This window comes from Vombatus ursinus, unplaced genomic scaffold (genome assembly GCF_900497805.2).
Source record: "Vombatus ursinus unplaced genomic scaffold, bare-nosed wombat genome assembly UNPS02014775.1, whole genome shotgun sequence".
Classification (NCBI taxonomy): Eukaryota; Metazoa; Chordata; class Mammalia; order Diprotodontia; family Vombatidae; genus Vombatus; species Vombatus ursinus.
In genome coordinates this window covers 4445447-4461992 of record NW_020954553.1, presented here as the reverse complement: position 1 = coordinate 4461992, position 16546 = coordinate 4445447, and the positions used below count along the sequence as shown (strand labels likewise).

Genomic DNA, 16546 nt, shown 5'->3' with positions numbered 1-16546 from the left:
AAAAAAAAAAAAAAAAAAAAAAAAAAAAAAGGAATCAGAGTTCTGGAGCCTGGCCTGAGAAGAAAGAATGAGGAACAGTGGGTAGATGCTGCAGCTCAGCAGACTTGACAAGGTGCAAGAGAAAATGTCCTGCCAGTGAGAGTTCTCCCACAGTGGAATGGGCTGCCACAAAAGGTAGTGAGTAGGAGGCCCTAGATGAACACATGTTTGTCTTTCATAGAAATGATTCCTGTTCAGGTGGAGGTTGACCAAAACTACACCGGAAAGGCAGAAGTCTCCTACATCTCAGATTCTGTGTCTGTGTTAATACAAGGAGAAAAAACGCTAAATGGGTCCAAGAGGACTCTAAGGCCAGGTTATTCCAAGGAAGCACAGGCACGAAAACTATGGAAACAACATGGAAGTCCTCGGCTCTACTGCCAGGCAAGGGGAAAGACCAAAAGCATTTTGGTGGTCACTGGCAAAACAGGTGGCATAATGGACAGAGTGCTAGACTTGAGAGTCAGGAAGACCCAAGTTCAAATCCTACATCAGATACTAGCTGCGTGACCCTGGGCATGTCACTAATTTCTGTCTCAGTTTCCTCATCTGTAAAAATGGGGATAATAATAATGTCTGTCTCACAGGGTTGTGGTAAGGATTAAATGAGATAATACATACTTTGCAAACCTTAAAGCACTAAAAACAAAGGCTAGCTAGTATTATTGTAAGCTAGCATGAACACCTGTTAGCAATTAGCAAAGGCTATGATCATCAGATACAGCCCACCAGAAAATAGAGGTTTAGCACGATCACCATGCACGTTTGTGTCCCAGCACAATGAAGAATGCTGCTAATGCTACTACGGATTAGATGAATGGTAGGGGGAGAGCTCATGACCCCAAATCATGGTTCACTTCTCTTCTGATGGACAGGTGAACTAGAACTGAGAGAGCTACAGACATTCCTGTAATACATGGATCTACTGCAGATGTATCAGAGGAGAAACAAGCTTTTTTTTTATCAGCCACATTGTGTATTGGAGGGTGGGGAGGAGCAGAAACTACTGGGATCAGAACATCAGTTCTTACCTAAGGGCCATACACCCCCCACCTCTGAAGGGAACATTATGTCCTGCAATGGGCAAGTTCTTTTGGAGAATTTTAAAAGAAGGAGAATTGTTAACATCCAGGCAACAACTATAAAAGAGTAAAGCCCTTAGGGAACTCTGTGCCTAGTAGCAGGATGAGGCTTCTTGGCAATGCCTACTGATAGTAAAGGGGAATTCCCCTTGGAGGGAGGAAGTGAATAGGTGAGAGAAAAAAGCAACTACTGGTACAACTCACTTAAGACTTAGCCCTATAGGAACCACATGCCAAGAAGCAGAAGCTGCCACTTCCTTCCCTTCCACAGCTCATATGAAGAGGGGGTACCACATGATCTGGTCCTCTGCCCCTCAAAGCCCAATATTTTAATTTGCCATTTTTCCTAACCTGTGTAAATCCTATGATCAGGGACAGAAGAAATTCTCTTTATATCTTTCAAACTCCCTAAAATAGGCTGCAGCTACTGTCAGATTTGGGACTAGACCACTTGCAATGCTGGCATCCCCAAAATCAAATGCATTCCAGGAGACACAGCCATAAAATATATTTCTTCAATTAGAATCCTATTTTGCCCCCATGGATTTCCATTGCAAAACTGGAGTTTACTGGGGAATTTGTGCCCACTGGTCTTAATCTCCTCACTGAAGTTTCTCAGCTCTAAGAAAAGGGAATTTTGGAAGATTATGGACTTGAGGAGGTGAAAATTTTGGTCAGCTGATGTGGACCATGAGCTAAGCAGTCAAGGTCATTAGAATAGTAATACTTTCTTATTTTGGCCATTGAAATGAAAAGAAGGAGCATAAGAAACAAAGACTGGAAAGAGGAGGCTGAGTAAGCAGGAGAGGAAGGTAAGAGAAGTGTACCTGGCAGGGAATGGGCCAGTAATAATAACAGGACCATTGTCCTTTAACCTGAAAAGCAGCAAAGTGATCGGGATAGAAGTTAGATACCTGCTCTCATAGAATGACCAGGGTCCAAGTCCCTTCTCTGAGGAATATGGTTTGTGTGACCCTGAGCAGATCACCTTCATCTTTCTATGCCCCTAAACAACCCTCTAAAAGTGAAGATTGTCAAACGTTTGCCTATCTGCATTAGCTGAGAGAGGCTCCTCATCTGGTGCTCCCTACACCAATGAAATTAGAGGCCAGGACCCTCCCCTCCACCTAAAAAAAAAAAAAAAAACTTAACCAGACCGTTTACTGTATTTAACAAGGTCACCTCATTTCCCTCCTTACCTCCTGTCCTAGTCTCCTAGGATTTTCCTGCCAATCCTCCACCAAAGCCACAGCCTCCTCACCACTCTCTGGATGATGCTCTCGCACCCAGCTTTGGATCTCCCTGGGTAAGATATTCAGGAACTGCTCCAGCACCAGCAGCTCCAGGATCTGCTCTTTCATACGCACCTCTGGCCTCAGCCACCGACAACAAAGCTCCCAGAGTTGGCTAAAAGCTTGGTGGGGTCCAAATACCTCCTGATACTGAAATTGCCGGAAGCGCTGACGGGAGATCTCGAGATCGAGTTCATCTCCCCAAAGAGAAGATTCTTGTTTCCAGGAGGAATCCTCTTCTAATTTCACTATGAGGAGCCCCTCCTGCTCTGTTGGAGACTGAACTGGGGACTCAAGGACAGTGGCCATAGCAGAGTGTGGTGAGAGGCTTCAAATGGGCTGGGCTCCAACCTAGGTGGACCTCCTCCTCTTCAATTTCCTTGCTTGCCTTATCACCTCCAGGTGGCAGGCACCTCTGATCGAGGGGCTTCTCCCCCAGGTCCCTAGGAACAGAGACACAAAGGATGTGAGCAGAAAGGACCAAGCAGCCTTATTCTGCTCTCATCTAGCCTGGCATTCAAAGAATAAAAGGCTGCTATACAATCCCAACCCAGACGTCTTCCCTTGGTGATAGTCAAAAAGTTGCTCTCCTCTGTCTGCTTGCCAATCTTTCTCTCATCAGGAATGCTTTGTTTGTGAGGCCCCCTCACCCACAAGCAGGAAGCTGGATCACAGTCTGACACCAAACCCAGAAAAAGCAGTGGCAGGCCTCTTTGCAAAAGGGAGCAGAGCTAAGTCAAATGATTTGGATATGAATCTGAAAACACAATTTATTCATGGGGAAGTACAGTGTTTTCATCCATGCTATATACAGTAACAAAAGCTATCAGCATTACTCAGGTGAGGCAGAGATGTCCAGGCTGAAAAATGCCTTCCACAGCTACAGAGGGAATTATACTGCACAATCAAATTAATCCCATTTCTGAATCTCACAAAAACTGAGCTCAGATAACACGGGTCAGAGGAGTGGTTTTAGCATTTTTGACGCTGACATTTTGACGTGCCGTTTCCCACTGGGCTGCGTCCTCAACAGGTACAGTATCATAGCCAGCTAGTAACACTGCAGCAAAAAGACTAGGTGGGTGTAGATTTTTCCAATCTTAGGAAACAGGGATCACAGATCATATGGCAAATCTAGTGTTTAAAAGTTCTTTACCCAAAGAGTAGGGCAGGTGATACTCTAAAATCGCTAAGAATATGTATAATTCAGTTATGAAACAGAAATCACAACTCTGTCATTACCAGCAAATCATCACAGCCTTTTCTCCTCCTTTCTCAGAAGAATTCTGATAGCAATGAAACAGTCAACTATAGTTAGCCAAACAGCTGCTCAACTCAACGCCATGTCAAAAGCTGGCCCAGTTCCCTATAAATTCCCGATGTTATGATCTATACAAGTCTGGCCTAGAAAGACTCTACTCCCATGAGTTCTCCCTTGGCCCTAAGTCTCCTTAGGAGACTGACAGTACTAAAACATCATTAGAGGTTGGCTACCTAACCCCAAGACCTGCAAGAGTGATTTAAGTTCCCTACAAGGATCTCAGGATTGAACCTGGCGTACTCAATCGTTCTTGGGATTAAAGACAATCAAGTCCCAGTACAGACTATCTCTTTTCTCCATACCACTACTGAGCCATAAATGACAAGGATATACTTCCCATGCCCAAACCCAAATCATGGGGTCTGGTTGGACTCTAACCAACTTTAAATTTAATATGATATAGCCAAACAGCCTTTTGATTTCTTTAATGAACATTCACCTACCCAGTATATGTACACAATCCATACAGGATAAGGGAGAGAGAAAACTGAACACACTTATCATATGCTATATATCATTACCTAGAGAGTCACTGTGCTTCTGCAGAGAATAAGAGACAGAAACAAGCATTTACTTAGTGCCTATCATGTACCAGGCACTGTGCTAAGTGCTTTTTACAATTATTATCTTATCTGATCATTTACACTGAGTCCCCAGGACCTCCTATGCTACTCTTCTTCCCTGGCTTCCCTGGCCCATGAGGCTATCCCTGTCTAAAACCTCTTTTTACCCTAAATACCAAGGTTCTCACTACCCCTTGTCTCCACACTAGCTGCTATTCTCCGTGAGGTTCCTTTCTTCATCTTTTCATTTCCATCCCTCTTTCTCCCCTTCTCATTCTTCTGTCTTCCCAGCTCCCTCCAGCTCCCACTCGTCCTTAGCCCTTGCACCCTCACCACTTTATTGCCCCCTCCTCTTCCTTTTGCCTGTATCTTACTACAGCCTTTGTCCCAGCTTGCCCCCCAATCCTACTCTCTGATCTATCTCTTCCAATCTACTCTTATCCCCTGTAACCCTCTCTCCTTCCTCGATATTTTGTCCAGACCCTTGTCCATCTTCCCTACTCATCGATATTCTTCCCTTCTTCACCCCCCTAGTCCACCCCCACACACACTTGTTCCATCCTTTCTTTTCTCTTCCTATCTTTCACAGTTCCTCTCTTCTCTGGACCATCTATTTATTGTTACCTGTCCCACTATCTCTGGTCTCCTCCCTCCTTCTCCCCCATCCTTCCTGAGTATCCCAGTCCCTCCCCCTCCACTCCCTGCCCCTTTACTCTCATCCCCCAGGACGTAAGGTCGCCCTCTGTCCCTCCTCCCCAAGTCCCTTCCCTGACCCCTTCTCCTGTTCTTTCCATTTCACAGACCTCCCCCTCCCCCTCCTGTCTCCCCCTCCCCTCCCCCACCCCCACCCCCCGCCGCCTTTCTGCCCCTCCCACCCTGCCCCAGAATGTCAGGGGCCCCTGGGTCCCTCGTCCCCGGGTCCTTCCTGCCCCCTTCCCTTCTCTGTCCCTCCCTCGTCCTCCCTCAGTATCTCACAAGCTTCTCCCCAACCTCCCCTCCCCCAAAATGTCACGGCCCCTCGGCCCCTCCCCTGTCCCCCTCCCTCCTCATCCTCTCCTCCCACTCCAGGATGCCAGGCTTCTCTGTCCCTCTCCCAACCCTGTGCCCCCTCATCCCCTCCCCTGCACCTCCCCAGCTGTCACAACCCCTTTGCCCCTTCCTCGTCTCCCTCCCATCTCAGCCCCTCCCCCGTCCTCCCTCAGGATGTCACGCCCCCCCATTTCCCCCCTCCCTCCCCCGCGCGTCCTCTCCGCACCCTGGCCCTAGCACCCCTACCTCTGCCCTGAGTCTCCCAACGGGGGCGTCTCTGGCCCACCCCCTACCCTAGGATGGGCTCAAGCCTCCCCTCCCCCGCAGCCCGCACTCACCTCACCCCTGCCGCCCCCCTAGAGCTCCGGCGGAGCCGACCGCCGGGCGGAAGTGACCATTGGGCTTTCGCCGGGCACGCTGGGAATTTGAGTCCCGAGGGGCGGGACCTCCTCTGAGACTACACCTCCCAGAGGGACCTGCGCCGCAGGCCTGAGGGCGGCTCGCGCTGCCTGCCTTTCTTTCAGATTGACGGCTCTCCTAACCAACAAGAGAGGAAGCCGCCGCTGAGGCCCTCCTCTGGGGGTGCCGGGGCGGGACGCCAAGAGGTGGCACCGCCTGCGGGGCGTGAGCTGCGGGAGGGTCTGGCTTAGTGTGTAGTCTGCCGCGGCAGGTGCCGGGACCCCGGTCCTATGCCCTCAAGACCAACCCCTTATGGGCCCAGCCCGGCGAGAGACTCAGAAAGACTTTAGAGAGACGATAAGGGACAAAGCCACAGAGGCAGACACTAAGGGAAGACACAGAGAGTCCAGAGATACCAAAGGACAGAGACACCAAGACAGAAAACACAGAGACAGAGAACACAGAGATACCAAAACAGGCCGCTAAGGCAGGGAACGCAGAGACACCAAGGGACAGAACCTCAGAGAGACACACCGAGAGACAGAGCCACCAAGACAGACAAAGAGGGAGAGAGAACCTCAGAGAGACATACCAAGGGACAGAACTACAGAGAGCAGATGTACCGAGGAGACCCAGAGGACAGAGCCACCAAGACAAAGAATACAGGGTCATCACGGGACAGAGTCACAGAAAAACACCAAGGGTCAGAGCTGTGGAAACACCAAGGACAGAGAAAACTAAACACAGAACATAGAAACACTGAGGGACAGAACCTCAGAGAGACACACCGAGGGACAGTCACACAGAGAGAGTCCAGAGATCCAAAGGGACAGAGCCACAGAGAGAGAGAGACAGAGGCAGAGAACCCAGAGATACCAAAGGATAGAGCCACAGAGACACTAAGAACAGAGCTACTGAGAGAAAAAACACAGCAACACCAAAAGACAGAGCCACCAAGACACAGAACACACCACCACCAAGGAATAGAGCCTCAGAGAAATACACCAAGACACACAGAGACAAAAAAGGGCAAAGAACCTCAGAGAGATATACCAGGGGACAGAGCCACAGAGAAAAAAAGATCACAGAAACACCGAGGGACTGAACCACAAAAAGAAAACAGAATCACAAAGTCACAGAGAGAGAACACAGAGAAATTAAGAGAGAGAGCTACAGGAAGAAAAAGAGTAACCAAAAGACAGAGCCACAGAAAAGAAACACAAAGACATCAAAGGACAGAGCCACAGAGAAACTAAGGGACAGAGCACCAGAGAGAAAGAGATCACATTAATATTAACTTTATGTAGAAGGAAATCAGAATGGTGAAAAAATCAGGAAAGGGTAGGAAAGAGGAACAACACTCTTATCTTTTGTGATTGGATTCATTTGGGGAGCATGAGGTAGAAAGCTCTGAGCCAGACAGTAGCCCCAACTGGTAGTGGTGTAGGGACCACTGAACTTAGGAGTATGTACCGCTATCCTCATTATTTGGCAGATGTTGGGTTCTCCAGCTGCCTTCCATCCTTAACACTTGCCAGCCAGCCAGTTCAGTAACTCACTTTAATGCCAGTTGGCTGTGTTCCAGATCCCTTAATGGTTAGACCATCCTGGCAGGGAAATGTGATAGATAACTTCCATTCTCCTTTATAGCATGTACTCTAACTGGCACCCTGTTTATCTAAATCTAAAGACCTGGACTAAGCAGTAATGATAGATCTGCATTTCTTTCAAGGCCTTTCTGAAGAGATTTTTGACCACTCTGGCCCTCAGTAATGTCTTCCTTCTCTGAATACCTATAGTACTTATGTGTTTCATATGACCCTTATACTGCCTGATGTTACTAGTTATGCTTTTTTTTGTGCACCTATCCAAATATTTTCCTGCTGGTATTCTATGGCTTATAATCATGGAACACTATAATCTCAGAAGAATTACAATTCTAAGTGACCTAAAAGACATACTAAATTTAAATAGGCAACAGCATATTACTATCAATGAAGTAAATATGAAAAGTGGTGTAAAGTTCATATTCATCATAGAGGTAGACATGAAAGGCACTTGAGAAGTCTGCTAGTTTTCCTGACTCCCAATCTAGTACTCATTCCACTATTTTACATAGTCATAAAAAAAAAATGATAGGACCATAAAATTAAACCTGAGAAGGACTTTAGAGATCAAATTCAATTGGGTGTTAGAGTCAGCTCCCACCAGATTCTGAGAGATTATGCTACAAATCAAGTCTGTTAATTGCCTGGATTTAAGAAAGTGATGCAGAACATATTAATAATGCAGGTTAAACTTAAAAGTGTGTCCTGTGTACATGTTTTTTTTGGGGGGAGGGGATAGGTGGAGGCTGGGTTATTAAATGTTTACCAGCATATACCTAATTCAAGCCCTGTTCCCCTAATTTTGTTAGTGAGGCTCACTACTAATAAGGGGGAATCAGGAAAGGCTTCTTATAAAAGCTGGTTCTTGAAGGAAGCCAAAGAGACTAGGAGATGAACATGAGGAAGGTTAGAATTCCCAGTATGTAGAACCTGGATTTGAACCCAAGTCCTTTGTTTCCAAATCCAGTTTTCTTTCCCCTGCACCACTTTGATTGCTATCACATGATTATGGTACCACCAGTAAAGATGCCACAGGATTTGCTATGATGGAGACATGTCAGCTAGACAATAGTACAGTCATAGTACAGTACAATAGTACCATACAATAGTACAGTACATTCAGTACTGCTTGAATAACCAGAATAGCTCATGGAAAGAGGTCTTTGTGAAATGCACCAGGGATCAGATCTGTGCTTGACCCTTTGATGCTTAACATTTTTATGAATGACTTAGATAAAGTCATAGACAGAATACTTAGCAAATTTGTATATGACACAAAGCTGGGAGATAGAACTAACACATTAGGAGACATTCAGTATCCAATCAGATCTTGATGGCTTAAAATATTGCAAGGAACCTGATAGGATGAAATTTGGTGGTGGAGGGCAAGGGGTAGGGGCAGACCCTTAAACAGTAGTTTGTCTTAAAAAAAAAAAAGCTGAATATTTTGGTGGGCTGCAAGGTCAATATGTGTCAACAAAGTTATCTGACAACCAAAAGTTGAATGTAGTCTTTGGCCTCACTAAGACATGCATAGCTTCTAGGAATAAGGAGGTAATAGACCTCTGAGACTACACCTAGAGTATTTTATTCAAGCCTGGGCACCACAATTTAAGAAAGATATGGGTGTAATTGGGCAGCTAGGTGGTGCAGTAGACAGAGCACTGGCCCTGAAGTCAGGAAGACCTGAGTTCAAGTTGAACCTCAGACATTAACTGTGTGACCCTGAGCAAGTCACCTAATCTAATTTGCCTCAGTTTCCTCATCTGTAAAATGAGCTGGAGAAGGAAAAGGCGAAGAACTCCAGTATCTTTGCCAAGAAAACTCCAAATGGGGTCATGAAGAGTTGGACACAACTAATCGACTAAACAACAATTGTTGTAACTGGTGAGCTTCTACAGTACAGCCAGGATGGAAGGTGGAAGGCCAGAGAACTTTAGGTACCCTGTTGACTTGTGTTTTGGAGTCTCAGAGAACAGCTAAGAGAAGTCCATTATCTAGCTATAGCTTCCACACATGAGAACATTGAGGGGTGCATGTGTATGTTTGTATCCCCAGTACCTGACACACAATAGACACTTGATGAATGTTTAATGATTGATTGAGGAACATACAAAATTAAGATGATGGAATTTACTCTTTTTACTAGGGCTAGGAGCCCTAGCTAGGAGAGAAAACCCTGTGGTACAATATTGGTATTCCTGAAGAACATGCCATAACTGACTAATCAATGCGAAGTCACTCAATAGAAAATAAACAAAAGACCAGGAAGTCTCCCAGTTAATAAAATAGCAACAGAAAATTCATGTACCATGCCAAGACCACAATGCATCACAGTTGCCCATGCCCCATAGGGGAACTGATGGGATGGCCAAGTGAACACATCCTAGACCTTACATCTTACTGACTTAAGCCATATGGAGAGATGTGGTTACTGGTCTTTGGATGCCTTCAGCCAGTTACACCCAGCTTTGTCTCCATTCGAATTAGCAAATATTTGTTAAATGCCTACTATGTGTAAGACCCTGTGCTGAGGCTATTAAGACGAAAAACAATGTATTTCCTAGGAATTTATAGTCTGAGTGGGCAGATTAGCAGGGGCAAGGGTGATAAGGCAGGTGCATAGATAAATATGACACAAATCAAAGTGATAGAGGCAGAGATTCAGACAAAGTGCTCTAGGAAAATTCAAGGAGGAAAATATCTATGTAATGATGGAGTTGGTCTGTAAAACCAAGGAGTCTTTCAGTTGTAAATCCTATGAGTCTCTGATCATTTTCGCTCATAAGAACCAGGGAAGGATACAAGAGGAAGAACCATCAGATCTGGGACTTAAAAGAAGAAAATACTTCAGCAAATAGAGATAAAGAGAGGGGTTTTTTGTTTTGTTTTCTCTGAGCTCAGCAAATGCCTAGAGGCAAAGAAGGGGAGGGTGAGAAGAAGGAATAAACCATCATCCAAACTGACAGAGGATTGGGTTCTTGAAGGAGTCTAATGAGAAATAGACCCAGGGTCCAAACAAGAAAGGAACCCCTTCTCTTGGAAGCAAATGGGTTGGGAATGAGTCCAGGCTTGGAATGCTGGAAAAATTGGATGCTTCAATATGGCTCTCAAATAGGATCTCATCTATATGGGTCCTACTTTTGTTAGTGTGAAATGCAGTCCTTGTCATTGTGTGCAATCTATAGACCACCTGGACAGAAAGAGAAAATACATAAAGTCTTTAGAAAATGAGAGACTTCAATCATTTTAGACATCTACTAGAGCTAACTTTCACTCTGCCAATAGCAGGAGCAGCTCACAAGTCCTTAACTTATCTCAATGATAATTTCATCCTTTAAATATTCTATTATCCATCCAAATGCCTGGAGATTTTCCTCTAGTCCTTTTACTTGCTCATGGGTACTGGTGTAATCCTTGTACTATCCTTTTGCTAATATTCCACTCCCATGATATAATTTCCCCCACCTCCTTTTCTAGTCATATAGGTCCTTGGTAATGTATTTGACACTATTCCATGAGCCACTGTGGCTCACAGTAACAGGAACCTATAGTAACTATGTACATAATGGAATAGCATCTGCCAAAGATAATGAGTCAAGTGGAAGTCAATGGGGAGCAGACCTAGGGGGAGTATCTCTATTATAAACAGTTCTGCAGTGCCAGAGCCATGAGTCTCTCCGTGCATGCACCCTGACCACATGGGTTTTCTATATGTGAACTCCACATGTGCTCTTTAGTTATGTGTTTATCTCTCCATTAATCTACCCTACAGGTGTCTGTTCTTCCTGGTGATGGTTAATGTATTTGTGGGAGGGTGTGACCCAAATTTATGGGGAAAACATTTTATTATCACTTATTTTTTTTTTTTTTTTGGTGAGGCGATCGGGGTTAAGTGACTTGCCCAAGGTCACACAGCTAGTATGTGTCAAGTGTTTGGTCTGAGGCCGGATTTGAACTCAGGTCCTCCTGACTTCAGGGCCGGTGCTCTATCCACTGCGTCACCTAGCTGCCCCTATTATCACTTTTCAAACTCTGCTATTTCATTAAATGCTTTTGCATTGAAATGATTGTGCTCTCTGGCTGATTATTAAAGGTAAACATATTGGTGGGAGGTTTTGAGCAGACATGGACTCAAATGGTACCTTGAACCTGGAGTAGCTTCATTTGAGGGACCCACTCTGTGAGTGGAGGTATTTCTATGCTACCTATATATGCATGTATATACGAACATACACACACACACACATACATATATATATACATGCATATGTATATATGCATGTATATACATATGGTGGTGTATGCCATGTGGATATGTAATAACAATAATAATAAGAGCTAGCATTTATATAGCACTTTAAGGTTTTAAAGAACTTTACAAATTTTATATCATTTTATCCTCACACCTGCCCTAGAAGGTAGGTGCTATTATTATCCCCATTTTACAGATGTAGAAACTGAAGCAGAATAAGTGACTTACCCAGGGTCACACAGCTAATATGTGTTTGAGGACAGATTTGAACTCAAGTCTTCCTGACTTCGGGTTTAGCGCTCTATGCACTGTGCTACCTAAATTACTTTCAACTGCAAGTTGCAATATGGGCAATGTGTACTTTTCATCCACTTTATGGATGATTAGGCCAAATTCTTTCCTCTAAGATTAAGAGAATAATCTACATTTGCATCAAAGGCATCATTTATGAAAGATCAAGTCAATAACCATTTATTTAGCAGCTAAAGTGTGCCTGGAACTGTGCTAAGCACTGGGAATGCAAATACAAGCAGAAAGAAAGATAACTCCTGCCCTCAAGGAGCTTACATTCTAATGGGGAAAAGTAACACCTGGAAGGAAGCTGAAAATTGGGAAAGGAGGAGAGAAAAAGGTACTTAGCCAGGACCATGATGTAGAAAATCTGGAGAGTCAGGATTGCAACCTCAAGAGGAATGAAGATAAGGTTGGGTCTATGATCCTCCTTAAAATGGAGATCCTAGGAGAAATCATCCAATCAAATAAAAAGGCTGGAGGGTTGGAGGGCATTTTCAATGTTTGAAGTCCAAGGGAAGTGTGAATTTCTAGGGTGAAGAAATTTCTGTGACATAGTAGAGGAAGTCTAGAGAGTTAGGAGTGCAACTTGGAGAGGAATGAAAGAATGGGAAGAGAAAAAGCAGATTTTCACAAATCATTTCCTATAGAAGACCATATCTTCATAGTCACTCAAATGACTGAAAAGTGTAGAGAACACAAGATCCTGCCATGTTTTGTGTGTTGACAATAAAAAATTATTTTATTCAGTGAAGTCTCCCCTCCTCTCTTAAAGTCTCCTCTCCAACAAAATGTTTCATATGCATGTCACAACTACATCAGATGCCTTGAAAGATATAATGACAGAGACATAAAAAGGGAGTTATAGGCTTACCAATGGTGAACCATAGTCATGGAGGGGTACAGAGTTCAAATAGCAAGTCACCTAACCTCTCTGAGTCTCAGCTTACTCATCTGTAAAATGGGGAAGTATGAGGTTTTTATGAGATTATATATATGTGTATATACATACATATCCCATATTATATAATATACGCATTATATTGTATATAATAGATATACTGTATACCTATATCTACATATAGATAGATGCAACTAGGTGGCACAGTGAATAGGCCTGGAGTTAGGATGAGTCATCTTCCTGAATTCAAATCCAGCCTCAGATACTTACTAGCTGCATAACCCAGGGCAAGTCACTTAACCCTGTTTACCTCAGTTCTTCATTTGTAAAATGAGCTGGAGAAGGAAATGGCAAAGTACTCCAGCCTAAGTGGAGTCACAAAGAGTTAGACACAACCAAAATGACTAAATAACAAATATGTGTGTGTGTGTATCACGTCATATACCACAACTTGCTCAACCATTCCCCAATTTGAGGGCCATCCCCTCAATTTCTGATTCTTTGCTACCACAAAAAAAGCTCCTCTAAATATTTTTGTACATATAGGTTCTTTTCCCTTTTCTTTGATGTCTGTGAGATACAGACCCAATAATGGTATTGCTGGGTCAGAGAGAATGCACAGTTTTATAGCCCTTTGGGCATAGTTCCAAACTGTTCTCCAGAATAGTTGGACCAGTTCATAACTCCACCACAATGTGTTAGTGTACCTATTTTTCTACATCCCTTTCAGCATTTGTCATTTTCCTTTTCTATCATGTTAGCCAATTTGATAGGTGTGAAGTGATACCTCAGAATTATTTTAATTTGCATTTTTCTAATTAATACGATAGTGATTTAGAGCACTTTTTCATGTGACTAGAAATAGCTTTGATTTCTTCTTCTGAAAACTGCCTCTTCATAACCTTTGACTATCAACTTGGGAGTGGCTCAGTTCCCTATATATTTGAGAAATGAAGCTTTTATCAAAGAGACTTGCTATAAAAATGTTCCCAGTTTCCTATACAGCTTGATTTTTAAAACATATTTCAAATTTAACATAGTAGTTCCAATGCTGCCCTGTTTCCTTTTCCCATTCTGAACTTCCTTCTACTCTCTTCTGTGTATTTTAAATGGTTCATTGACACTTTTTCTTTCTTTTTGTTTTTAGTATCAGTATCATTACTCCCTCTGTCCTCACCTACCCCCAACCCCAAACCCCATGCAAAACATAAAAACCCTCCCTTGTAATAAATAAGTGTAATTACTCCAAACAAATCCACACAATGGCTGTGTCTGAGAATGTATGTCTCATTCTACAGCTCTAGTTTATCCCTTCTTTGCCAATTGGTGAAAAGGAGGGAGAGAAGAATATATGGGTGACGTAGCATGCATGGCACAGAGATATCCAGAAAGAGGAGTGGTGGGTCAGGATCAAAGCAAGCTAAGAGGAATACCAATCAGCAGCTCAGGCACATAGGAACTTACTCCTTCCAGCCTCTGCCTCATAGCATCCCTCCCTTCCTTCAACACACAACTCAACCACTACCTTCTACCTGAAGCCTTTCCTGATTCTCACAAACGCTAGTGCCCACCATCCCCAACAACCTTGTATTCATTTTGTATATACTTTTACACACACACACCCGAACGTCTCCCCCATAGAATATGACCTCCATGAGAATAGCAATCACTTCATTCTTTGTCCTTGTATCCCCAGTACTTCGCATGGTTCGTGGCATGTAGGTACTTAATAAATGCTCATTGATTGAACTGTAGGACTCAATTGTTCTGGCACCAGAACAATTAGGGGAGGCTTTAGGAGAAGCCCGCAGCCCCAAGCGCAGGACAGCTCCTGACCTTACTCCAGAGCTCCCCCACGTGGTTGGACAAGTAAATACAGGTCCTGCAACTCCTAATTTACATGCAAAACCTCTCTGGCTCAAATCTTCCTACTTGAGCCTCCAGCTTCCCAAGCCTATGGTATTTAGCATTCCCCCAAAACTGGTTACTGACCTGGTTCAGTGTCATCTCTCTGGATGCCACCTGCCTTCCTTAAGAGGAGTTTTCCTGAGATTCTGTAGTCGTATAGCACTGAGCTAACGTGAACCAGTTAAACAAATTGTAGTCCAGAAAATGGAAAATGTACAAAAGGAAAATAACTGACATTTTATGATATTTTTAGGATTGAGACGTTCCATATGTACTATTGTCATTTTTTTTGGACTTTTTTTTGATGGGTGGGGGGAAAAAGTCTACATTTGTGATTTTGTCCTTATATTCTTAGAGTGCTGCCTGAGGCACTGAGAAGTTAAATTACATGCCTTGATACACACAGCCAACAAGAGTCAGAGGCAAGACTTGAACCCAGGTCTTCCAGTTGCTAGGGCCAGTACAACATGCTGCCTGTTTATCAACATTTCTTAGAGAGATCCAATATCTACCTGTCTATCTATATCTGTATGTATGTATACACACATATTTGAGTTTATATAAAAGCATATTCCACGCATACATACATATATGTTTTTATACACACAGGTATGTATAAAGTGAACCTATAGAAAGCTTGATGTGATCTTTATTATGCCTAATTACTCCTAGAGCATTTATAGATGAAAGTGACAGGCAGGAAATGGGACAGATTCATCAGTATTTCTAGGGTGATCAATTCCCATTGTCAATGGCAGCATAACCACCATTTTGGGATGATGACTTTTCAGTGCTAATGCGCAGTAGAGGTAGATGTGGCACTCAAGACAAAGTTAGAAAAAACAGATGAACCTAATCAAATATATGCAGAGGAAATCCATGTGGAATCACACAATTTTAAAGGAAGACTGTTAAGGGGAATTATAATTTTATTTATATATATAATATTATATGTATATAACTATATATTATATTACATATAATATTTTATAATATTATAAAAATATAATATATTTTATGATACCTCTAGAGTTGAAGTGTTCTGTGTGCACATCATCTCATTTGAGTCTCACAAGAACCCTGTGAAATAAATACTACTGGCATCATTATTAATATTTTACAGATAAGAAAACTGAGGTTTAGAGGGGTCAATTTGCCCAGTTGTTAACTATTGGAGAAGGGACTTAAATCCAGGCATCTCTTGACTCTAGGTTTAGTGAGGTATGAATGGGATGGCACCCAGATGCAGTGGGAAACTGAAGCAGTCACTAATCAGGTAGCAAAGTCCCTAGATAAGGAGTCTCAAGGAATGAAAGGATTAGATCATTAAACCATGATTATCTGGGCCAGAACACTCACAAACATTAAGATTGATCTAACAAAAATGATGGGAAAATTCTGAAGCTGCTAAATGAAAAATGGTGGCTTCACAGGGTTTACCAGCAGGTTAGTCATTTGTCTCTAAGAAGGCAACATTTAATCCCATCAAAAATAAAGTGCAAATGAAACTTGGAGAAATACAGGATTCTTGGCTCAGTAAGAAGGCAGATGAAATTAAGTTTTACTCTGATAGTAACAATCCAAAGTGCTTTTATAATACGCCAAAGGGTATTATAATGCCCTGTTTGCCTCAGTTTCCTCATCTATAAAATGAGGTGGAGAAGGAAATGGCAAACCACTCCAGTATCTTTGCCAAGAAAGCCCCAAATGGGACATGAACATGACTGAAAAACAACTCAACAATAACAACAACAAAGAAGTGATTAAATTATGTAGTGACATATATATATTTGTATGTCTGCCACAGTTAAGGAATTGTTACTTCACTGGATTTGGAATCAGGAAGACTCCTCTCCCTT

At 43.1% G+C, this 16546-nt stretch overlaps 1 protein-coding gene across 6 annotated transcripts in view; it reads right to left on the bottom strand.

Moving 5' to 3' along the window:
* Window positions 1-5735, bottom strand: part of ZSCAN20 (zinc finger and SCAN domain containing 20) — a 26488-nt gene extending 20753 nt beyond the window's left edge. For 2 of the 6 annotated variants that reach the window (XM_027864377.1, XM_027864381.1), the window contains exons 1-2: window positions 5665-5735; window positions 2321-2856 (exon numbers count right to left, since the gene is read on the bottom strand). In XM_027864377.1, coding sequence (XP_027720178.1) covers window positions 2321-2722 — 402 coding nt within the window. In that variant the 5' untranslated portion in view covers window positions 2723-2856; window positions 5665-5735. Of the gene's footprint in view, window positions 1-2320; window positions 2857-3655; window positions 4206-4255; window positions 4885-5572; window positions 5593-5664 lie in introns of those variants that run through there. The other 4 variants (XM_027864382.1, XM_027864380.1, XM_027864379.1 and 1 more) reach the window with 4 other exon arrangements.
* Window positions 5736-16546: the final 10811 nt, after the last annotated feature.